The sequence below is a fragment of the Lissotriton vulgaris genome, chromosome 7 (genome assembly GCF_964263255.1).
Source record: "Lissotriton vulgaris chromosome 7, aLisVul1.2, whole genome shotgun sequence".
NCBI lineage: Eukaryota > Metazoa > Chordata > Amphibia > Caudata > Salamandridae > Lissotriton > Lissotriton vulgaris.
This window is the reverse complement of record NC_141695.1, coordinates 321,163,725-321,188,594: the sequence shown is the minus strand read 5'-3', so window position 1 is coordinate 321,188,594 and position 24,870 is coordinate 321,163,725. Positions and strand designations below refer to the sequence as shown.

At 50.4% G+C, this 24,870-nt stretch overlaps 1 protein-coding gene across 1 annotated transcript in view; it reads left to right on the top strand.

Moving 5' to 3' along the window:
- BAX (BCL2 associated X, apoptosis regulator) overlaps positions 1 to 24,870 on the top strand; it is a 121,819-nt gene that overhangs the window by 51,321 nt on the left and 45,628 nt on the right. The window contains exons 3-4 of the mRNA XM_086930151.1: positions 326 to 490; positions 1,509 to 1,644. Coding sequence (XP_086786277.1) covers positions 326 to 490; positions 1,509 to 1,644 — 301 coding nt within the window. The remainder of the gene's footprint in view (positions 1 to 325; positions 491 to 1,508; positions 1,645 to 24,870) is intronic.

Sequence of the window (24,870 nt, the reverse complement as noted above, 5' to 3'; positions counted from 1 at the left end):
CCCCCCCCCCCGCCTGGCCTCTCTGTCTAGCCCTTGCCTGCCCTCTGTCTGCCCACCCCCACCCCTGCCTGGCGCCTCTGTCTATTCCATAGGTAAAGGTAGTGCCAAGTCTCAAATTATGGTTTGAGCATTACAGTTCCATATCGCTTTTGATTTCTAATGCAGCGGATTTGCTCTTCTGGGCGTTTTGACCACTACAGTTCTAGACCACTCATTGATGATGGGTTTTGGTGCTTAGCAAAACAAAATGTTTCTGCTTCTAACTTCATATCTGTAAGTTCTTGACACACTGTTCCCTGCTGCTCTGGTACTCCTTTGTCTATAGGTTCATTGAAGACCGTGTGGAGAGGACCTGCAGTGAGGAAAAGGTCAGCCAGGCAAAGCAAGAGCTGGGAGGAAATGAGATGCCAATTGATCCCTCCACTAAGCGCCTGAGCGAGTGTCTACGCAAAATCGGCGATGAGCTAGACGGGAACATGGAGCTGCAGAGGTGACTGATGCAGTTCACTAATTCTGGGGTAGAAAAACAGGCATATAAGAGTCTTCAAGAATGTAGGGCATATTGGGAATGGCGTTGTCAGTGTGTACTGGTAGCGAGTGTTGCTGTATGGAGTAAACAGTCGTGTTTGCATTGTAGAAGTCCAAACTTTATTTAATATTGTGACTCCACATTGCAGCAGTATCAATCTGCATATGGAAGTGCTATGTTATTGAATAAAGAGTTCTTGTGGGACCAATAGATCATTGAGAGTTGTCCGTTATGGTTCTCTCTGCTTTTACTGAATACTGGTGTCATAACACTGCAGTTAGTGTAATACTATTGAAGAAAGGAAGAAGCAATGCAACCTTGCAACAAACCACTACTGAGAAATCCGCTACCGTGCCTATTAAGTGGGAAGTAGTAAAGCGAGCAAAATACTTTTGATATTCTAACAGATCTAAAGTTCACGTTTCTCTAATTCTAAAGGATTCTTTCCACAGTACGTATTCCTTATTTTGTACTCTAGAAGCTTGTGATGTCAACAAAGCTGTAGGGTTTTGCAAGCTGAGGAGGAGCTTGTGATGTCAGCAGAGGTAGGGTTTTGCAAGCAGCAAGATGAGGAGCAGCAGCAGCATTAGTCTAGTGAGGGACCATGGACTTTACCCTGCTTATATTAAGAAATGTAGGGGTGCCCCTCGAAGAAGAGGCTTATTCTGTATGCTTTGAATTTTAGATAGATTGGTGACAGCAAAAACAGTAAATACAGGAGAAGCACTATCAATCTTATGAGTGAGGTGACTGCGTTCTGGGGCACTTGCAGTTTTTATTGGAGAGGAAATTAAATGAAGACCTCTCTATGGCAAATAGTTTAGTCAATGGGCTGCAAAAGGAAGAAGTTAATCTATTTGATCAAATGTTGGGCACAGTTTGAGACCGCTATGATTGAGACCAGTGTGGTGTGCATATCTGTGTTGTCCTGTAGCTTATGATTCTAACTAGTTAACAGTGTGTATTATGTTCTTCCTAGAATGATCGATCAGGTGCCAACCAGCTCTCCCAAAGAGGTTTTCTTCCAGGTTGCCTGTCAAATGTTTGCAGATGGGGCTTTCAACTGGGGGCGTGTGGTAGCACTCTTTTACTTTGCCTGCAAACTGGTCCTAAAGGTGAGTCCTTTCACTATACCAAAAAATGGAGTATAAATATGGTTTTGGGAGAGGATTCTTCTGACTTCTGCCAGTGTACAGAGATCATTTACGGAATCTGTGTGGATCTACTGTTTTTTTATAACTTGTATAGTTCTTAATGTATGTGGTGGAGCAAAAAATCTAGACACATTTCATTTGAGATGTTGCCAAAGAAACGTGTGGTAGGATTGAATGCATGAAATTACTTTGTACTGAGTTTCTTTGTGACCTCTCGTTACAGAATCGTTTCTTGCCTATATGTTTTACATCTTTCATGAAACATTCTATTGTTTGAAATGCTTACTATGTCTGAAGACAATTATCTACACAATTGAAATGCCTCTGATGTACTTGACCAGTCACTAATATGACTGAGGTGCATTCTAGGGTGTTATGCCAAGCTAATGGATTGCGAACACAAACGGCTTGTGGTCTCCTAATTTATGAATTCTGATCATAGTAAAAAGGCAGCGACCCACTCTTAATACTTTTTTTTAATACTTTGCTGTTTCTTTGACACTCAGTACTGTAGAGGGGGGGGGATGGGTAGCAGCTCCATTCAGTCGAAGATCCAGGTCTCGAGTGTTTTCTTGAAGATGTTCAGGTGGCGCTTCTGATGTTGATCGGGAGCTCTTTCCAGTTCTTGGCCGTGCTGTAGGAGAAGGCTGTTCCACCTGTTCTGGCACTGCGGATGCGAGGAGTTTCAGCGAGGTCGGCGGATCAGAGGTTTCTTTTGGGTAGAAGGAGATTCTTTTGTTGAGGTATTTGGGTCCAGTGTTATGGAGGCATGGGTGAGTATCTTGAAAGTGATGCTCTTCTCAACGGGGAGCCAGTGCAGGTTCAGCAGGTGTTTGGTGATCATGTTGATGGATGCAGAGAATGAGTCTGGCTGCGGTGTTCTGTATGGTTTGGAGCTTGCAGGGCAGAGACTTGTTGATCCCGGCGTAGAGGGCATTTCTATAGTCTAGTCTGCTGGCTAGGAGTGCGTGGGCGACCGTCTTTCTTACTTCGGGGGGATCCATTTGAAGGTCTCTCAGAGGATGCTGTTTGGTCATGGAGAGGGAGGAGTCTAGTACGGTTCCTATATTTTGGGCGTGGGGGTGGGAGGGCTGCCGAACGCAGTGGGCCACCAGGTGTTATCCCATGCAGAGGGGGAGGGTCCGAGGATGAGTACCTCTGTCTTCTTTGAGTTGAGCTTCAGGGAGCTGCTGTTCATCCAGGATGCAATGTCCTTCATTCTTTCCTGGAAGTTGGATCTGGTGGTTGTGGGGTCCTTGGTGAGGGAGAGGATGAGCTGGGTGTCGTCTGCATAGTATACTATGCTGAGTCCATGTGCGAGGGGCGTCGTGTAGATATTGAAGAGCGTGGGGCTGAGCGATGATCCTTGGGGTACTCCGCAGTTGATATCCGTGGCTTTGGAGAGGAAGGGAGGTAGTCTGTTTTTTTTTTTTTGTGTGTTCTGCCAGTGCGGAACGAGCAGATCCTATCGAGGGCCGTTCCTTGCATGCCCGCCTCGTGGAGTCTGGCAGTGAGTGTGCCACGGGAGACTGTCGAATGCGGCCAAGAGGTTGAGGAGGATCAGGGCTGTGGTGTGTCCTTGGTCGAGGAGGGTACAGAGGTCGTCAGTGGTGACGAGTAGAGTGGTCTCTGTGCTGTGGTTGCTGCAGAATCTGGATTGGGAGGGGTCGAGGATGGAGTTTTCTTCAATGAATTTCGTTAGTTGTGTATTGACTGTTTTCTCAGTGACTTTGGTGGTGAATGGGAGGAGGGAGATGGGCTGGTAGTTCTTGAGGTCCGTGGGATCAGCTGAGGGTTTATTGAGCAGGGGTCTGACTCCTGTGTGATTTTGAAGGTGGCATTGATAGTGTGTTGCGTCGTAGTTCTGGGGCGATGGCTGTTCTGTAGAAGATGTGCGGTGGGCAGGGGTCAGTGGGGCCCCCCGAGTGGATGCCTTTCATGGTTGAGACAGTGATTTCGGTGGTGACTGGGGTCCAGGAGGAGATGGTGGGCTGGCTGGAGTAGCTGGAGAGGGAAGTGGTTAATTCTTCCATGTGTAGTACTGCGATGTGTTTTTTTTCCCCTGAATAAAATTGTACTGGGATACGCATTGAGGTTTAGTATGCATTGAAGTGTATTATTTTTGTATTTGATTTTTTGGGGGGGGGTTTCGAAAATATGTCAATCTGTACAAGTCATAGGCATAAAGGCAGCCTTAACCAAAAAAGGATTTTGCCTCTTTATAAATAAAGTAGGTCAGTTGAGGCCAGTGGGTTACTGAGTGCATCATTTTAAAATTATCTGTGCAACTTATCACTGCGCACTACTCCTCCTATACCCGCAGTCCAATCCGCCAACTCCCCGGTCCACCACTGGTCTTTCCCGGTTGTTGTGGAGGGAGTGAAGGCGGGACAGATCGATTCCTTCAGGGTTAGAGGACAGAGGGCGGGCATACTTTTGTACCAGTATTTAGAGGGCTCGTGGGGCGACGCGCATTGGATTAGCGCTTGCCTAGGTACGGGCGCTATTGATTGAACATAATTCTGTACTTATTTTAAATTTGCTGTAGGAACTGGAAATTTGTTTTATAACTGTAGCGCCACTGAGTGCATCATTTTTAAATAATCTGTGAGACTTACTGCCGCGCTCTGCTTCTCCGATACCCGCAGTCCAATCTGCCAACTCTCCGGTCCACCACGGGTCTTTCCCGATTGTTGTGGAGGGAGTGAAGGCGGGACAGAGACTCCTTCAGGGTTAGAGGACAGGGGGCGGCATACTTCTGCACCAGTACTTAAAAGATCCATGAGCACGACGCGCAACGGACGCGCGCAGCGGGCGTAACGGGCGTGCCAAAGGCGCGCCAATGGCAAGCCCGTCTGCGCCCAACCGGGACCAGGGCCCACCCCCCCTGCACAAAAATCGATCCCATTAAGGTACTCGCATGGAGCTCTTATTAATTTAAGGTCTAACTGCCATCAGAACTGTAAATTGCTAAATCTTGAGTATCCTTCGCCTCCTTGCCCAGACTGTAACTTTTCCTTTTCCCAGTGTGTGCAGAGAGCGCGGGGGGAGACTCTGGTGCATTATAACTCTAATCCTCATGGAAAACAGAAAAAGGTGAATAAGTCTAGTCTTCAAATTTCTCAGTACAAACTGTAGATCGTTACCGAAACATAAAGAAGACCTCTATGATTTATTAAATGATCTCCAGCCTAATTCCTTTTTCCTGACGGAAACTTGGATTAATGATAGCTCTGGCCCGGACATAGCTACAACACTCCCGCTGAATTATACTATCGTCCGAAGGGATTGTAAGAATAGAGTTGGAGGAGGTATAGGCATCATTTTTAAAAAGGAATTTTGCTGTAAATGGGAAGATCTACCATTAAATACAGCCAGCCTTTTTAAACGGACCCTTACACCCCAGTTTACACTATCAGGGATGTTGATCTACCGGCCCCCAGGAGCAGCAGGAGAATGGGTGGCTGCATTTCCTGACTTTATCGCCCCTTATCTATTGGAAGCCTCTAACCTCTCCATTTTAGGAGATTGTAACCTGCATCTTGAGGATGGCAACTGCTCTACTAGCTTGAATCTTATTTCAGATCTTGAAGCTCTTAATCTGCGCTTATGCAATTCGGGACTCAACGCACAAAGCAGGACATTTGCGAGACCCTGTCTTTTCTAATGTTAACAATTTAACGTGTGAGCCCCTATAACTCTACTCTGGTCAGACCACTATCTGGTTAGTTTTGAAATTATGCTGGCAATGTCACAGAATTCTGACCGGGCTGAGGCCATCTGGTCCAGGAACTGGAAAAAGCTCAACATCGACTGCTTAAATATTCAATTACTTAACTCGAGGCCTAATTTAAAAGACACTAGAGTTACAGACACAAACATAATTAATAAAAAGCTAACGGAAGCTGCAGATACTATCATCCCACTTACTAAGAACTAACTTAGATCTTGCCACCCCCCAGCTCCATGGTTCTCGGTGCATCTTAAAACAGAAAAAAGTAGATGCAAGAGACTAGAGAGGCAGTGGAGGAAACACTATGACCTGGCTGAAAAACAGGCATATAAATAAGCTATCAAGGCCTATCAACTATCTTGCAAGATAGCAAAGCCAAATTTTATGAAAACAAATGTCCTGGCTGCACAAAATAATTCCAGACTTCTTTTTAAAGTGGTAAAGAATCTGTCTGGCGCAGCACACCAACCTGAACTGCCCAAGCTATCTGCCATTCAATGCAATTTACTAGCAAACTATTTTAACAATAAAATAATAAAAATGTACTGATTTCAGGGCAATCGAAGATTCTAGTCCCATCCCCACCTCAACAACCTCCAGCAGAATCAATGAGATGGGAGATTCTTCTAGGAATTTGCTTACTAGCTAGAAATGATTAGAGCCCACATCTTTTACGGAGATTTTAAAAAGCATTAAGTCAGGATCTCTAAATGATCCCATCCCAGTACAGATCCTAAAACAACTAGACCCACGCATCTTAAATGAAATCAGGGTACTTCTCAATGCCTCGTTGGAGGAAGCAGTGGTACCGGACATCTGGAAACATGCCATGGTCCTACCTTTACTAAAGAAAGCTAATGGGGACCCAGAGGCCCTGTTTCACTCCTACCGGCCTTTTCCAAAATGATGGAAAAGTATGTAAACAACCAATTGTCAGAATTTGTTAATACCAAAAATCTTTTGCACCCGTCTCAATCCGGGGTCAGAGCTGGCTATTCAACAGAATCAACACTCCTGGGAGTGACTGAAACAATCTGTCAGAGACTGGACGAGGGTGGCACGGTGGCGCTCATTTTATTAGATCTAAGTGCCGCCTTTGATACCATCTCCCATGAAATCCTTGTCCAGACGGTGAAAACTAAAGGGGTTGGAGGCTCTGCCCTGAAACGGCTAGAGAGTTTCTGGTCTAATATGTCTTTTCAGGTTTTTTCTAAGAGCAATAACTCCAGCACTCTGATTTCCCCTTATGGAGTGCCTCAGGGTTCGATCTTAAGCTGGCTCCTTTTTAATATTTACTGAAGTCCTCTGGCGACAATAGCAGAGGAAGCAGGCCTTACGATATTTTCCTATGCTGATGACACTCAGCTGGTCTTCGCCCTATCGACTGCAGACAAGACTGATGTGACCCCTCTTCTTATCGGGCTTCAAAGGATTGCGGACTGGATGCATTCCAACAAATCGAAGCTGAACGGCGATAAAACAGAGTTGCTTATCCTTGAGGAACAAAAAGAGCGCTGGGGTCCTTTACATTGGTCTACTGAAATGTGTCCTACCCCTCAACCAGCGCAGTCTGTCCTAATCTGGGCTTCATGATCGACGACAAACTGTCTATGTGACAACAAGTAGCAAAAACCGCCTCTATATGCTTTGCCATTTTAAAATGGCTGAGGAAAATCCTTTGGCAGCTGTCAGAAGGGGCGCAAAAGACAGTAGTCCAGGCCCTCATTAGTTCAAGACTGGATTACCGGAACATCTTATTTCTAGGCACCAACAAAGAGATTACTCTGCGGTTGCAAGTTATCCAAAATGCTGCAGCCAGGCTACTTCACCGCCTCCCCAGGTGGACTCACATCTTCACGATTTTATACTGGCTTAAGATTTGTAATCGCTCTAAATTCAAAGCACTCTGTTTCATATTTACGATCAACACAAGGATGGCTTCCAGCTACCTATGTCAGCTGGTCCAAAAATAAATTCCAACTCGCAACCTTCGCTCAATGAATCGGGCTGAATTTGTAGTCCCTAGATTCAGACGAGGGCGATTGGGCGGCCGCTCTTTCGCGCAGCTGGCTTCTGCCTTATGGAACTCGCTTTCTCTTCCACTATGGCTGGAACCGAGCTATATCAAATTCCGGAAAGGCATTAAGACATGGTTATTCAATCAGTAAGTTTTTTTCTGATGCAACATCTAAGCTTTTGTCCCTTCCTGATTGAGTGCAGATCCAGGGCGCCGGGAAACCTCTGGGTAGCTGTTGCACCATATAAATTCAAAATTCAAATTCTGTTGAGCCTTTTACAGTGAATGTGCATTTTTTTAGCGCACAGCTCTCCTATTGTGCATTTTTATAGCGCACAACTTGCCTAGGAAGGTATGCTGAATCAGTAGCAGTATGGGCTGAGCCAAGGTTGGGGCTAATAGAACAGTCGGGCCATCAGTTTTTAGTGGAGTTAAAGAACTGAAAAGAAGTCTCTGATGTGCATGGGGTAGGCCATTTCAGGCTTAGGGGGTGATGTAGGAGAAGGCACAACCATTGAACCGGGTTCTGCATTTGCAGGGAGTTTGGCAAGTAGGAGTCTTGCTGAGCGGAGGTGTCTGGTTGGTGTGTAGAAGTTTTGTTAGTATGCGTGAAGAATTTTCAGAGTGCTAGCTTGTGGATTGGGAGCCAGTGTAGCTCTTTGAGGTGCCATCTGATGTGAGTGAAGTGTGGGAGGCTAAGGGTGAGACTGGCCAGAAAGTTTTGTATGTTCTGAAGACTGCTGGTCAGTTGAGTGTTGATTACAGCGTCAAATGTGTTGCTGTTGTCCAGCTTCCTGCTGATGAGGTCTTGTGTGACAGTTCTGCCAGTGTTGGTAGGGAGCCATTTGAAAATGTTCTTGAGCGTCATGAGTTTGTAGAAGCAGGAGACTGTTTACCTGGCTGGTTATGGTGAGTTTGTTGTCGATTACTATTCCAAGGTTCTGTATGTGGGTTGCTGGGTGGAGTGTGGTTCAAGTTTGAAAGGCCACTATATGGAGTCCCAGAGAGATGTTTCTTTTCTGAAGATTACTATTTCTTCTGTCTGTGCTAAACTTGAGGCATTGGTTTTTATCCATCTGCTGCCTTTGGTCATGCAGGCAAAGAAATTGGTCCAAGTGTTTAGCGTCTTGTCAGAGATGGAGAGTATGAGCTGGGTGTAGTTAGCATAAGATATGATGATGATTTCGAAGGCGTGGATGATGCTGGCCAGTGCGAAAATGTAGGCTTTGAACAGAGTGGGACTGAGTGAGGATCCTTGTGGAACTCTGCGGAGAAGGTTGACTACATCTCGAGTGAAGAGGGCCAGGCTGACTAACTGGGTGTGGCCTCTTGGGAAGAAGCAAATTCAGCGAAGTGTGGGACATTCGATGACTGCGCAGTCGTTAGATAAGGATGGGAGACTGTCGAAGGCTACTGAAAGATCTAGAAGGGTAAGGGCTGTGGTTTCACCTCTGCAGCCACGGATGACATTCAGATGAACATGGACAATCAGGGTAGTCTGTACTGTGGTTGGGCCTGAATTCCGATTGAGTGTAGTGTGGGTAAGCATTTGTTTATCATGTTTTCTGTGACTTTTGCCAGGTAAGATAGGACAGAGATAGGCCGGGAGTTGGCCAGCGTCTTCGTTGTCTGCTGTGGATATCTTCTGGAAGAGTTTTGAGCTTCCAGGTAAGTTGCAGTGATGATTGATTTGTTCAGGATCGGTGTGAGTGCTGTGCTGATGGCATCCAGCCCTTAGATGAAGAGGTGAGGGCAGGTGTCCAGGGGTACTCTGGAGTGTATGAACTGAATGGTGGTTGCAGTTTCTTGAGTGGTGATGGTGATCCTGTGGGTATTGGTATAGAAGGGCTGGAGCACTGTGAGGGCAGAAGGGTCCGGCTTGGGCTTGAAGTTTTTGTAGATGCTGATGCTTTGTTGCTAAAGATTAGGGCCAGCTAGTTTCAGTGGTACTCAGAGGGTGTTGCGCTGGTGGCGGTTGCTGCTAGAGAGGTGAAGTCACTATATCTGAAAGAAACACGTTAGTGTTAGATTCCTTACCTTAGAATATCCCCAGGCGTCAGTCTGGATCCGGAAACTTTTGCGTAGCAGTACCCCTGCGCGTCGGTAGGCGTCGTCTGCAGGCGTCCCCTGCGGCTCCGCGTCCGTCGTCGGCGTCGTGCGCCGTGATGACGTCGCTGGAGTACATAGACGCCGCCTCCGCGCGCTGACGTCAGTTCTTCTTTTTTCCGCGCCAGTGGACGCAGATCTGGAAGAGCAGTACTCCGGTCTTTGACCAAGTTTTTTTTTTTCGACTTTTTTCTCTATTGTGCCTGATAGGATGCCTGGATTTAAGAATTGCGATGACTGTGAGCGCACGATGTCGGTCACAGACCATCACCGCCTCTGCCTCCGGTGTCTGGGCCCCGACCACGACGTGGAATCGTGCCTCGACTGCCGGGCCCTTACCAACAAGGCTAGGCGGGAGCGGTCCCGCAAGCTGCTGGAGCTCCGGGTGTCGGCCCCACGTCGGGACCGGGAGCGGTCCCGGTCCGGCCGGAGGTCGGGGGAGCGTTCGAGGGAGCGGTCGCGGAGCCGCGCTGGGCGCTCCGGAAGTCGACACCACTCGTCAGGCTCGTCAGGTAGGAAGCACAAGAAGTCGGGGCGTCGTCATCGTACCCCCGACTCCCCCCGACGCTCGCGCGATGCGGCCGGGGGCTCGGGTGACCCCAACCCCGCGGCTCCGCGAGAGTCGCCGGCGCGGCCTGCCTCATACCCTCCGGTCCCTGGGCATGGCGCGACGCCTGAGGAGATCGAGGCGTTCCTCATGGCCATGAGGGCGCTCGCTTCTCCGACGGGGCCTACGGCGCCTTCGGGCCCAGTGCTACCGTCTGGGGGCCCTGGCGGTTCGGGTGTCCCTGCCTCGGCGCCGTCGGGTGCTCCGGGCCCGGCGTCGCCGACGGCTCCGACCCCGGCGCCGCAGGGGCCTTCGGGATCGGCGCCGGCTGGTCTTCCGGCCTCCCCGGCGCCGTTGCCATCGGGGTTACCCCCGGCGCCGCCCCCGCGCGGCGCCGGTTCTCCACTGCCGGTTCCGGCCGGCGGTGGGGTTCCGGCGCCGGCCCCGGGCGGCGCCGTCCCCTTACCTTCTCCGACGCCGGACGCGGCGCCGGATGGGCGTCGCACGACGCCGGTCCCGGCGCCGATGGGGCCCATGAACCCCGAGGAGCCGGTCTTCATCATTGACTCCGAATACGGAGAGGATGAGGAGTACGGTGAAGGTTGGGAGGGGTCCGAGGACCCTCTGGCTCGCGAGTGCCAGTATGACCCGGACTGGACGGGTGACTTGGGGGATGCCAGTGGTTTGGACGACTCCCCTAACCCTGGTTTGATCTCTCCTCCAACCGTGGCATCGGTGGAGGGAGCTGCCTATTCTGTGGTGCTGATGAGGGCTGCCAAGGCCTTAAACCTTGAGCTCCCCGTCGCGGCCGTGAGGCCTAACATCCTCACCGAGGTCTTCAAGCCGCAGTCATGCCCTTTGGAGCCTCTGCTGCCGTTTAATGAAGCCTTGTCTGACGTTCTGTTGGGCACGTGGTCCAGGCCCGCTTCAGGTGCGCCTGTTGATCGGAACGTGGCCAGGCGCCACCGTCCTTGTCCGGACGACCCCAAGTACCTGTCTACCCACCCCACTCCTGAGAGTCTGGTGATCCAGGCCTCGACCTCCCAGTCCGCATTCCCGTCGGCCCCGCCCGACCGGGAATCCAAGAGGTATGACCAGTTTGGTAAAAAGGTCTTCTCGTCCATTAGTTTGGGCCTGCGGTCTTGCAACACCGCCTGCCTCTTGGGCCGCTACACCCACTCTGTGTGGGATACGGTCGCGGAGCTGCTGCCAGAATGCCCCATGGAGGTGCGGGCAAAGCTCGGTCAAGCTGTAGCTGAGGGCCGGGATGCAGCGAAATATTCCATTCGGTGTGGTCTTGATACGACCGACTCGCTGGGCAGGGCTATGTCTACGACGGTGGCGATTCGCCGTCACGCCTGGCTGAGATCCGCCAATTTTTCGGCTGATGTCCAAAATACCCTGATGGACATGCCGTTTGATGGCTGTCACCTGTTCGGTGACAAAGCGGACCACGCGCTGGAACGCTTTAAGGACTCCAGGGTCACGGCCAAGTCCTTGGGTCTCTCGACCCAGCGTCAGCAACCGGGTTCGTTTCGCCCCTTTCGTGGCCAAGGAAGGGGCGCCCCCACACGTGCTGCCAGCCACGCGCCGCAACAATCCTTCCAACGCGGTGGCGGCCGTGGAAACCGCCGTGGTGGCGGTCGGGGACAACGGCGGGGTCAGACCACACCTTCCCCCGCAGCATCTACCCCAAAATCCTCCTAGTCCGTGCTTTCGGCCCCATGTGACGCCAGTGGGTGGCAGGGTTCGCCATCACCACGCTCACTGGCGCACGATCACTTCGGACAGGTGGGTGCTGCAAATTGTCCGAAGGGGCTACTCCCTCCCCTTCGAGACCTCTCCTCCAGCCATGCCACCGCAGAACCACCGTGTGTCGGGGGACCACTTGACACTTCTGCAGGAGGAAGTTACGGCCCTCTTGGCCAAGGGGGCCATCGAGCGCGTTCCTGGGCCAGAAGTAGGGCGTGGTTGTTATTCCCACTACTTTCTGGTGCCCAAGAAGGACAAGGGGGGCCTACGTCCTATCTTGGATCTAAGGGACGTCAACGGCTTCCTCCGGAAGGAGAAGTTCAAGATGTTGACGTTAGCTCAGGTCTTGGCTGCTCTAGACCCGCAAGACTGGATGGTAGCGTTGGACTTGCAGGACGCCTATTTTCACATCCCCGTCCTGCCGGCCCACCGGCGTTACCTGCGGTTCACGGTGGGCCAGGAGCACTTTCAGTTTGTCGTGCTCCCCTTCGGCCTTACCAGCGCCCCACGGGTGTTCACAAAGGTGATGGCGGTGGTCGCAGCCCATCTGCGCAGGTTAGGGGTTTCAGTCTTCCCCTACCTAGACGACTGGTTGTTGAAGGCGGGCTCGCCCCAGACAGTCGTCCACCACCTTCAGATGACGGCAGACCTCTTGCACGACCTGGGGTTCTCCATCAACGTGCCGAAATCACACCTGTGTCCCTCTCAAAAGCTCCTTTTCATCGGAGCGGTTCTGGACTCGGCGCAGTTTCGGGTTTATCCTCCGGAACGGCGGGTTCGGGATATTCAGGCTTTGATTCCCATCTTTCAGCCGCTATCCCGAGTCTCGGTCAGGTTGACGCTGCGGCTGCTGGGACTGATGGCTTCCTGCATCCTTCTGGTGCATCACGCCAGGTGGCGGATGCGGGCTCTGCAGTGGGACCTGAAGTTTCAGTGGGCCCAGCATCAGGGCAACTTGTCCGACCACGTCTTGATCTCGGAGGGCACTGCGAGACAACTGCAGTGGTGGCTTACGGACCGCGATTGGGTCAGGGGCAAGTCCCTCTCCCTTCCCCAACCGGAGCACGTTGTCGTGACGGACGCGTCCCTCCAGGGCTGGGGTGGCCACTTGGGAGAGGCAGAGATCAGAGGCATCTGGTCTCCGGCGGAGTCCCGGCTCCATATCAATCTGTTGGAGCTGCGGGCGATTCGTCTGGCACTGAAGGCATTCCTCCCCTTTGTCAACGGGAGTGTAGTGCAGGTGTTCACCGACAACACCACCGCCATGTGGTACTGCAACAAACAGGGCGGAGTGGGGTCGTGGACCCTTTGCCAGGAGGCTCTGCGCCTCTGGCAATGGCTGGAACGTCAGGGCGTGACTCTGACGGTTCAACACCTGGCAGGTTCTCTGAACGCCAGGGCGGACGAACTCAGCCGTCGGTGCTCGATGGATCACGAATGGCGTCTGAACTCGGACGTGGCGCAAGGCATCTTTCTGCAATGGGGAGAGCCTTGGTTAGATCTATTCGCCACAGAAGAGAACGCGCAATGTCATCAGTTCTGCGCGTTGGAGTTTCCAAGACGGCACTCGCACGGCGACGCCTTTCGGCGCGAGTGGAGTTGCGGTCTGTTATACGCCTTTCCGCCTATACCACTTCTGCCCAGAGTGCTGAAGAAGATCAGGCGCGACCGGGCCCAAGTTATCCTTGTGGCTCCGGACTGGGCTCGAAGGTACTGGTATCCCGAGCTACTCAGCATGTCGGTCGGTCCCCCGATCCGCCTGCCCCTTCAGGAGGACCTTCTGTCGCAGCAGCAGGGGACGGTCCTCCACCCGAACCTGTCCAGTCTCCACCTCCATGCTTGGAGATTGAGCGGCGGCAGTTGAGGCCATTTGACTTGCCTCCTGAAGTCTGTGATGTTATTCTGGCAGCCAGGCGTCCCTCCACTAAGTCGGTATACGCCTGTCGGTGGAACAGATTTGTGGCATGGTGCACAGCAAAGGCTGTGGATCCTCTTTCTGCCCCTCTTTCGGAGGTTCTTCTGTTTCTTCTTTCTCTTGCCCAGCAGGGCTCTGCTCTGGGCACTATCAAGGGCTACCTTTCTGCCCTTTCAGCCTTCTTGAGGCTTCCTGATCAGCCTTCTTTGTTCAAATCCCCGATTGTAACTCGATTCTTGAAAGGCATCACTCACATGTTTCCACCTGTTCCGTTTGTGATGCCTCAGTGGGATTTGAACCTGGTTCTAACTTTCCTGATGTGTGCTCCCTTTGAGCCCCTTCATTCTTGCCCTCTCCGTCTCCTGACTTTAAAGACGGCTTTCCTGGTTGCCATCACCTCTGCCAGGAGGGTGAGTGAGCTCCAGGCTCTTTCTGTCCAACCTCCTTTCCTGTCCATTCATCCTGACAAGGTGGTTCTGAGGACTAGACCTTCTTTCCTGCCCAAGGTTGTTTCGGCCTTTCACATCGGGCAGTCCATCACCCTCCCTTCCTTCTTCCCGCCTCCGCATCCTTCAAAGGATGAAGAGCGGCTCCATCGTCTGGACCCAAAACGTGCGCTTTCATTTTACATGGATCGCACACGCCAGTTCCGGGTGGATGACCAACTGTTTGTTGGCTACGTGGGTGCGAAGAAGGGACGGGCGGTTTGTAAACGAACCATCTCTCGATGGGTCGTCCTCTGCATCAAAGCGTGCTACTCTTTGGCTCGGAAGGAGCCTCCTGTTGGGCTGAGGGCCCATTCCACTCGGGCCACGGCGGCTACTACTGCCCTGGGCCGGGGAGTCCCCTTGCAGGACATTTGCCAGGCGGCTACGTGGGCCTCGCTGCACACCTTTGCGAGGCATTACTGCCTGGACAGTCAAGTCCGGAGGGATGGCTTCTTTGGCCGTTCTGTCCTCCAGGACTTTCTGGTGTAGTTTTGTATTGGTTCGCAGACCCACCACCGGGGTTGGTATTGCTGGGGTATGTATTCTAAGGTAAGGAATCTAACACTAACGTGTTTCTTTCAGATGAACAAGTTACTTACCTTCGGTAACGATATATCTGTAAGAAACATTAGTTAGTGTTAGATTCCTTACCGAACCCACCCATCCTCCCCGTTCTGCGAACTGATACCTAGGGTTAAGGTCATCCCTTTCAGGGCCCTAGTTTGTACATGGCACCAGTGTTGGTTCTCTCATGGCTCTGCGTCTCCTGGCGCGGAAATGCTGTGTGCAAAGAACTGACGTCAGCGCGCGGAGGCGGCGTCTATGTACTCCAGCGACGTCATCACGGCGCACGACGCCGACGACGGACGCGGAGCCGCAGGGGACGCCTGCAGACGACGCCTACCGACGCGCAGGGGTACTGCTACGCAAAAGTTTCCGGATCCAGACTGACGCCTGGGGATATTCTAAGGTAAGGAATCTAACACTAACTAATGTTTCTTACAGATATATCGTTACCGAAGGTAAGTAACTTGTTCGTCAGGATTTACCTGGCATTTTTGGTTCTGCTTTTAATGTGGCTGGGGAGCACTGACCATTTGGTGGATCTAATTTGCTCAGCATAGCATCTGAGGGCAGATTTGTGGGTGTTCTGACTTTGTATCCATCTGCATTCAAGTTGCTTGCAGTGACGTTTGGCAAACGTGAACTCTTCAGTGTACCAGCTTGCTTGTGGCTTAGTTCTCAGGGCTTTATTGGCTGCAATGGTGCTTCCAGAATTGGCAAGTGGTCTGCAATGGCATTAGACTAGAGGTGCTCTTCATGGTGATGAGGAGTTTTGAAGATCAAGTGTTCCATGTTGCTGTTGGTGCTGTTTGAGGGGTTGGTGTATTGGATAGATTCTTTGAAGAGGATGGCGATTCCGGGTCTGTTTATCTTGTACTATTTTGCATTCTAGGGGTGAAGGGAGAGGAGATTGTTGTAGCAATGATGAGGAAGCCAGCCAGGTTTCAGTCGGTAAGAGCAGGCCCTGTGAGCAGTTGTGTAGCAGATCCTACATTTTGGTGGCATATTTAGTGAGGGAGCGAGCGTTTAAGAGTATGCAAGACAGGACAGAGAGTGTGTGTGTGTGTGTGTGTGTGTGTGTGTGTGTTTGTTTACCATCAATGGCAAATGCAACCGGGGTGCAGGGCTTTGAAGATTGTGGTGTAGGAGGGTGGGAAAAGGACCACGGGTCCTGGCACTGTGCATGGCCAGGCGCGGTGGATTTGCCTGTGGCACACCCGCACTGCAGCTTCCATTAAGTGAAGACCATTTTAAGGGTAAACCAGTGATGTCACTTCCTGTGCATATGGATGATTGGATTGCCCACATTAACCACCTGTATATAAGTACCGAAAGATGATACCATGTTCCTTGCTGGGCCAAAAAACTGCTGATGGTAGTTGTGGATCTCAGTAAAAACCAATGTGGATGGTCACTGAACGCCATGTGAAATGCTACTGCAGGCCCAGTGGTTGTTCTAGTGGGGTGATGGTGCTCTCAGGCAGTACGCAAATATTATAGGGATAAAGTGGGCAGAAGTGCTTTGCAAAAGAGTAGGGACAAACACCCTTTTCCCTAGATTGTGGTAAACCACTGACCAAGAACTCCAAGGTCCCCTGCACATGCTACTGGTACATAAATTTAAGTTAGTACAGTAATAACTGTAGAAAAGAAAGAAACACTGTTTATTCACTGCTCTGTATGGTTCCAGGATTTATTGTCCTTGTTGTGCGTTCCTTGGTACTGAGTCTTAGCCTAGCCAACACATGTTTCGTCGCTACCATGAAGTACACAGCAACTTCTTCAGTGCTAAATTCCTATGATTACGGTCCTTACTGTCTGGGTGTACTTCCGTCCTGAAGGTGAGTAGTAGTGGATGCTCTCAAGGGTAGCAGAGACCAGAATTATATTTAATTAAAGTTGCACATGAAACAGGTTCTATATTCTGTGATGCAGACGAGTATTCAGAATTTGCAGCTACTAAATATTGTGAGACCCTATTCGTAGGGTTATGGCTGTCGGCCAGCTTTGATTATGTTGCTCGTGCCTAACAAAAAATGAATGTGTCCTCATGTAACGCAACTGGTGCTCATGTAAAGCGCTCTGATACCGGGTCAAGTTTACGCTATATAAAACTCTGTAAAAAAAAAAAAAATAATGATGTTGAAGCTGTGGTGTATGTTGGCCCTCACCCACATTTCAGCCTCTATACAGCTGACATGGGACTGACCCTGCTTAAGGCAAAATCATTCCCACCAAATTTGGCCCTTTAGCATATTGATGTTCCGATATGAATTAGTTTGGATAAATCCTTGAAGTAGCTAGACCTTTTTAACATAGAAAATTAATTGATTACTAGGCCTAGCAAAACAAACACGATATTTGGTAACGATCAGAAGCAACGTTATTTATGGTCTCTACGCAATCAAATGATGTCTTGCCCTCCACATAAGTTTATCCGGGCATTTTCAGCGAGCAATATAGTCCCTGGTTTTGCTTAACTATAAATAAGAAGAAATTCACCTCCTCTTTTGCTTTCTATCCCTATACAGTAAATTTGACCTATCTGACCCTATACCTAAAGTCATAAGAGTTATACTGAATCCCACCTTACGCTGTGGCTGACTTGCTTAAACAGGTAGACTCTGGTGTGGTCACTTTCCTGCTCTTGTGTATGAGTCATTCATCAAGGAGAGCTGTAGGTGACCCCTTTTGGGGTCTAGGTGAAAAGTGGGTCTTTTCTTGGCATAAAGCCACCTATTTTGGGGGGCCTTGATTCCCATAAGGCGGCGACACTCTTGCATATTGGACACCAGCAACTTATTCCCCTTCCCATTCCATTTTGATTCTGTGGAACTGCACCTGCATAATTTGGGCTGATTTTGGTGACCATGGTGATGGTAAAACTGGTCGCTTCAGCCCCATTTAGTTTTACAGTCACTACAAAATTTAATTGAAAATATTGTTAAAGGACCAATACAAAGGCATCACTTTGGAGAGCGAGCCTGGAGCTGTTAAACATGAAACGTGCCTCTGGTGGTCCTCTGCCTAGTTCCCTTTGTTCAACGTTTGAGTTATAAAATAAGTGCCAGAACCCAAATTTGTGCTCTGAAGCCTGTGGCTGGCATTATTAAAGGTTGTTCTGCCTAATACCAAGGCTGCATACTCTGGATTCCTTCCCATGCCTCTTTAATTACCCACCAGACACTCTGTCTCTTTATCTCACTCTAAGGGGCTACTTTATCCATGCTTTAACTCCCTTTGTCACATTTGTTCTGGCTTTCTTTCCTCTGCTTCCCCCTTTTTGTGTTTTTGTTGTGTTTAGTCTGTTGTAGAAAAGTAAGTGCTGGTACCCAAAATGAATGCTGGTCGGACCCACCTGCAACAACTGGTTCAGTTTAGGCTGTGTCCTTGTTCCTGGCAGTTTATAAAGCAGGTGAGGCTCGGCAGGACTGATGGCTGCTACTTTGGTGAAAGGCATTCCGACCTAGTGGGCGGGCAGATTATATGTATGTATGTATGGCTGCAGATTTCGGTTTTAGCATGCTCGATCACGTTAAATTGGCTTAAAAAAAAGACTGAAACTTGCCACTTGTAAACTGTTTACTCATCAAAATATATTACAACAAATCACAGTGAATCTGCTCAGTAACAATTTCTAAGTAAAGCACAGACACTCGGATATAGTTTGCACAATGCTAAACTCTAAAAATAAAAAAATAAAAATAAAAAGTAAAAAATAAAACCTGGAATAGTTGGGATGTGCTAGGATTTATTGATGTTGAAGACCTGTTTCTTGTCCGCTCTCAGACCAGTCAAGCTCAGGTGAGACTTGAGTTTTGTTTACTTGGAAAAAGGTTTGAGGTAAAAGCTGCTGAATCACTCTAGCTATATGAAAGGTCGCCAGTGTAACACGCTGTGGAGTATTTTTTGGGGTATAATTTTGTTCCTAGAGAGACCAAGTGGAAGAAAAATCAGAAGAATGAGCCATATTACTATTATCAGAAGCCTTTGATATCTTGGAAGTCTGATCATGTTACTTCTACTTGTTAACACTATGATAGTTCCTGTAGGAGAGTAGGGTCTGCAATCCCATGATCACCCAGATTTTTTGCTTTTGTTTCACTGGTTTACGACTTTCTCTGGCTGTGGGCCTGCTAATCAGACCCACAGCCTGGCTGTTCTCTTTCTAAATTACGATATGTACCCTAGGTGCATTTACCAATTGGTACTGGGCCACCTTATCAGACCCCGTAACGCAGGGCATAGGTGTACCCAGGGCCGCCAGGGGCTGAAGCATGTATTATGCCACCCCTGGCTGGCCTCCAAAATTTGACACAACTGGCTGCACGACAGCTGGGGCGAAGACGTGTAACCACCCTTCGCTTTAGGTATAGTAGCTCTATATCTAACCATACAATGGACACCCGAGTTCCTATCAGTCACTCCTATGGCAGGCCTTAACGATCCTGAAGGCAGAGTGCGTGGGCTCGTGTGAGCTAGGTTCAGGCCCGAGCCGAGCCCGGTTGCAGCTTGCGGAATCAAGACCCAATATAGCTGTTCCATGATAACGCGTACCATATCGGTAACTCCGGTGTCGCGTTATCAAGGCATGTCGAGTAAGGTGTCATACGAATCGGGGTGCTGCCCTCTCACCAATTCTGGCGATGAGGTTAGCATCCCACCCTTCTAGAGGGACACGACATGTACGTAACTGTGAACCCCGGTTAAAGTTAACTGAAGCCTCAGCTCCACAAAATGGATGCTGCCACCACAGACACGAGTCTGACCTCCTGCTGCTGGGAGTCCTTCCAGCGAGGAGCACTTGGACAAAGGGTTTCCTGTCGAGGGCGGTGTTCGCACCGTCCCAGACAGGGTTTGTGTATTCTGGGTAGGTAGGGCTTTGGCGAGAAGGTGACTGCGGAGTGGCACCCCGGTGCTCACTACGCATCTGCCGGTTAGAACCAGTTCCAGGGGCGACAGCCCTGGCCTGGGGAAAGTCCGGCAGGGGAGAGGGGTGTAACTACCCCCCTTCCTGGTCCCACCCTTAGGGCAGGACCTAGTCATGTACCCACCCCTTTCTTTAGGATAAAGACCGGAGCGGGGACCCTTCCAAATTAGATCATCTTTGATTCAAGAACTACTTTCTACGAAAGGACATTCAAGACTCTTCTCAAGATTTCTCCCTTGTGACTAAGGAGTAGTCACCCTGCATCAGCGGGCACCAACTAAGAACTCTGCGGTTTGCTGTAAGTCCTTCCTCAAGGAATCCGACTGCCCAGCTCGACGAGAACCGGCTTCCCTGGCACCTCTGACCTCTACCCACGTCATCAGCTCAGCTGTGATCTGTGGGTGCGACGAGACCTCGAGGGACCGGCCATCATCAGAACCTGCACGCTCTTAAAACCAGCACGACCATCGAGGTAACTCTCTGGTGAGTGCTCTGTGGTCCGAGAAGCCCCGACCCTGAGCCGCTCCAGCACCGAAGTGCAGTCTCCCAGTATCTCCACGATCTGCGTGGGGCCCTTCTGCTCGCTGCTCAGCACGTTGTCTGGTCACTAGCCGCTGGCTTGTGCCCTTCTGTGACGACATCCGAGAATCATCACTGCTGGTCTGGTTGCTCCAGACTGGCCCTTGCTTCCATCTTTGCGAGAAGCACCCCGGACCCTCCTGGTCCACTCAAGACGCCATCTTAGGCCCACCACGTGGCCCTGAGATCTGCCAAGGCTTGTTGCCCCATCCTGGGCCCAGCGACGCCGACAGCATCATCCTTCGCGGGACAGCTCGCACCTCCACCGTGGTCGCCGACAACGCCTCCTGGTCCGTGAGACTGCAGAGCCTAGCGTCGCCCACTCACCTGGTCGAGGTGACGGCCAACCGGTGCCTTCCTGGTACCCTCTGACTACTGGCTAGTAGTACGAACTTGGTCCCCTCTGCTTTCAGGTTTCATCAATCTCCGATCCAGGCTTGGATCTCTACGAACTATTCAGCACTGGTCGCCGGCCAGCAACTCCTTTTCTTCCGGCTCCTGGCTCGTCAGCGAAGACCCCGACGCCTGTAAGACTTGTGCAGCCGCAGCCCTCGTGGCTAGGTAACTCGGCATTTCGGTGCCTGCATAGCCTCCTTACTCTAGGGTCCTGAGTCCCTCGCTTCCGACTTGCCTTATCGGGTCCGCCCGAGACCTTAATCTTTCCGTGTCCTCGGACACTTGTTTTAATTGTGCACTTGAAGTATTTGCTAAAGAGATTTGGTTTGTGCTTAGTACCCTGTCCTCATAAAGAGTACAGGGCTGTTGTGATTCTTAATAAATATACTGTTTATTTTCATAACACTTGTGTGGTGTCCTTTCACTGGGTGTTCAAGGGGTACATGTGTGGTAAACAGCTGGCTTAACGCGCCCTCTCGAGTCTTTAGCCTTAGACTGCTCGTATCCACGCTACTAGGATAGCTGGTCTATAGGTTGACTTACAACCAAACACCATAAGGGTCGTTGGAACGATACATAGCGGTCGCTAGAATAGCGAACGTTGCATATCGGGCCAACTTCTCACATTGGTGAGCAGCGGTTGGGATTTGAGCTTGCTGTTGTTTTACCACACGTATCCTAAGAATATCTTGTTGAAAGATCGCACAAGTACTGTTAGTACATATAACTAAAAGCTTAGAATACTCTGAGTTCTACTGAACCAGCTGTTGTAGCTCCTCAAGGCTTAGCACACCTTGGCTACAACTCTTAGCAAGGGTACAGTAGGTAAACACGTAGTGTAGGTAGGTGCATCACTTACACCACACTAGAAACAGTATGTCGGACAAAGGAGGAAACTCTGGGTCTCCCCTTGTGTCAGTTGACCCTCCACAGGTCATCCCTTCAGGATATACTGTGCTGAGCTTCAAGGAGTTAAGACGACTGTGTCACTCCAGGAAGATTCAGCAGGGGTCTAACCCCACAACGTCCTTTCTGATTGGTCTCTTGGAGACTTATGATGCCAGAAGAGCTGAGAAACTTCGTAGCTCTTCTAATCCAGAAGGAGACATGCCTCCCCTCGAGGGAACCCGAGACGACCCTGACCTCATCCACCTCGCAACTGAGAACGAAGATGTGGAGGAGGATGAGGATGAGGATCTCTCTGGGGATGAGGCAGATAAGGGACAGGTAGAAGTCGTCAGACTAAGCAGGTCCAACTTAAGCAAACATGATAGCGGTACTGGGGGACCCCTGGGGCCACTATCAGGTCAGCTTAACATTGGGAATGGACGAGCCCGATCTCTGTCAAGAGACTCTGGCAGATCCCTTCAAACCAATGGCTCTCACAACTCTTCTCAGAGAGGGATGACGTCCCCTCAGAGGAGAGTGTACGAAGCTAAGGAAAGGGCAGCCAATCTAAGGATTGAAAGGGAAGAACTTGCCCTGGCCAAAGAAAGGCTTGCCTTTGCTAGAGAGCAACAGTTAAGTGGGGCAGTCCCCACTGGTGGCAGCAATGTACCTAGTAATAGGGAAAAGAGTTTCGATACGAAACACCTTGGTAAGATAGTGCCCCCCTTTAAACAAGGGGACGACATCCACAAATGGATTACTGCTTTGGAGAGGGCCTGCACTGTGCAGGGTGTTCCCCAGAGTCAGTGGGCAGCTATCTTGTGGCTCTCCTTTGAAGGAAAAGGAAGAGACAAGCTCCTCACCACAAGGGTGGAGGATGCTAACAATTACCAAATCTTGAAAAATACACTCGTTGAAGGGTTCGGCCTAACCACTGAGCAGTACAGGGTGCTGTTCAGGGATACCCAGAAAACGCAGTCTCAAGATTGGTCTGATTTTGTCGATTGTGCCACTAAGGCTTTTGAGGGCTGGTTGCTGGGCAGTAAGGTTACTGATTATCAAGGATTGTATAATTTGATGATGAGAGAACAAATTTTAAACAATTGTCAGAACCAGTTGTTGCATCAGCATCTTGTCGACTCTGATCTGACCTCTCCCCAAGAATTGGGAAAGAAGGCAGACAGATGGGTTCGTACAAGAGTTAAACAGAACCAGGGCCAGAATCAAGGTGGTCAAAAGAAAGCAGACCAGAAGGGTAAAGATTCTAAAGGGGAACAAAATGACCAGAAGTCTTCGACAGGTCCCCAACAACCCAAAGAGGGTGGGGGTCAGGCTCCCCAAAAGAAGAAAGAAGGCCAATCCAAAAGATGGTGCCAGTACTGTAAAAGTAAATCTCACTGGTTTAGTGAGTGCACCAAGAAAGGAGGAGGGCAGACTCCTGCCACTGCAGCCCCTAAGGCACCTGTGCCCCCTAGTACAGTCAGCAGTGGTAGTGCGCCTCCCAAGGGTTTAGTAGGGTTAACCCTGGGTTCTGAGGGGCGTGACAACTTAGTTGGCACACTCACTCAGGCTGTCCTTGTCAGTACAGGGGACGCGGACGTATCCCCTGACGTAAGCCCCAATACTTTGGGCAAATACCGACAGACGCCTTTCATAAATGGAAAGATGGCTCAGGCCTATAGGGACACTTGTGCCAGCGTCACCATGGTGACGCCTAACTTTGTGGACCCTGGACAGATCATGCCAGGTACAGAATTCCTGGTGACCAATGCAAGCAATGTCACTACCAATCACAGTATGGCAATTGTAGCTTTCTCCTGGGGAGGGGTAACTGGCCAAAAGAAGGTTGTAGTTAGTCCAGACCTCCCAGTGGATTGTTTGTTGGGCAATGATTTGGAGTCGTCACAATGGTCAGAAGTGGAGCACCGGACTCACATGGAAATGTTACGTTTGCCAGCACATGTGTTCGCTGTGACTAGGTCACAGGTCAGGAAATGCCCCACTGAACAGGTGCTGGATCCTGGAACAACGGACCAGACACCTCCCAAGAAAAAGAGCAGTAGGGTTAAGGCTGCGCCTTCCCCCTTGCCCCAGGTCGAGGATCAAGTCTCCGAGGAGGCTGAACTACAGGAATTGAGGGAAACTGAGCCTAGGGAATTCGAACTTGATCAAGTTGAATTCTTGGGTTCAGGGGGACCCTCAAGGGAAGACCTGGGGAAGGACCAGTTAGACTGCCCTTCTCTTGAACCCCTCAGACAGCAGGCTGCTGCTGAGGCTGCTGGGAACGCCACAGGTACCCACAAGGTATACTGGGAAGATGGACTCCTGTACACTGAGTCAAGAGACCCCAAGCCTGGCATGACCAGGAGGCTGGTTGTACCCTTGTCTCAGCGTGGTTTCCTACTTACCTTGGCCCACGAGATTCCCTTAGCAGGTCACTTAGGCCAGACGAAAACGTGGGACAGGCTTGTCTCACACTTTCACTGGCCTCACATGAACGAAGATACCAAGGAGTTTTGCCGCTCCTGTGTCACTTGCCAAGCCAGTGGTAAGTCAGGTGGCACGACAAAGGCCCCCCTTATACCAATGCCTGTGGTGGGGGTGCCCTTTGAACGGGTGGGGATCGACATCGTCGGTCCCATGGAACCACCTACAGCATCAGGGCACAAGTTTATACTGGTGGTAGTGGATCATGCCACCAGGTATCCTGAAGCTATTCCCCTTAGGACCACTACAGCACCTGTTGTGGCAAGAGCCCTAGTTGGAGTGTTCTCCAGAGTGGGCTTCCCTAAGGAGGTCGTCTCCGACAGAGGTGCAAACTTTATGTCGAGCTACTTAACTGCTATGTGGAAGGAATGTGGTGTTAACTACAAGTTCACTACACCCTATCATCCACAATGCAATGGGCTTGTTGAGAGATTCAACAGGACCCTAAAAGGGATGATTCATGGACTACTGGAAAAGCTTCGGCGTAGATGGGACGTCCTGATCCCCTGCCTCTTGTTCGCCTACAGAGAAGTCCCGCAGAAGGGGGTTGGCTACAGCCCTTTTGAACTTTTGTACGGGCATCCTGTAAGGGGACCCCTGTGTTTGGTGAAGGAAGGATGGGAGAGACCTCTCAAAAAGCCTGCAGCCAACATAGTGGACTATGTGCTTGGCCTCCGCTCGCGGATGGCTGAATACATGGAAAAGGCATCTGAAAACCTTAAGGCCAGCCAAGAACTCCAAAGAGCTTGGCATGACCAAAAGGCTGTCTTGACTGTTTACCAGCC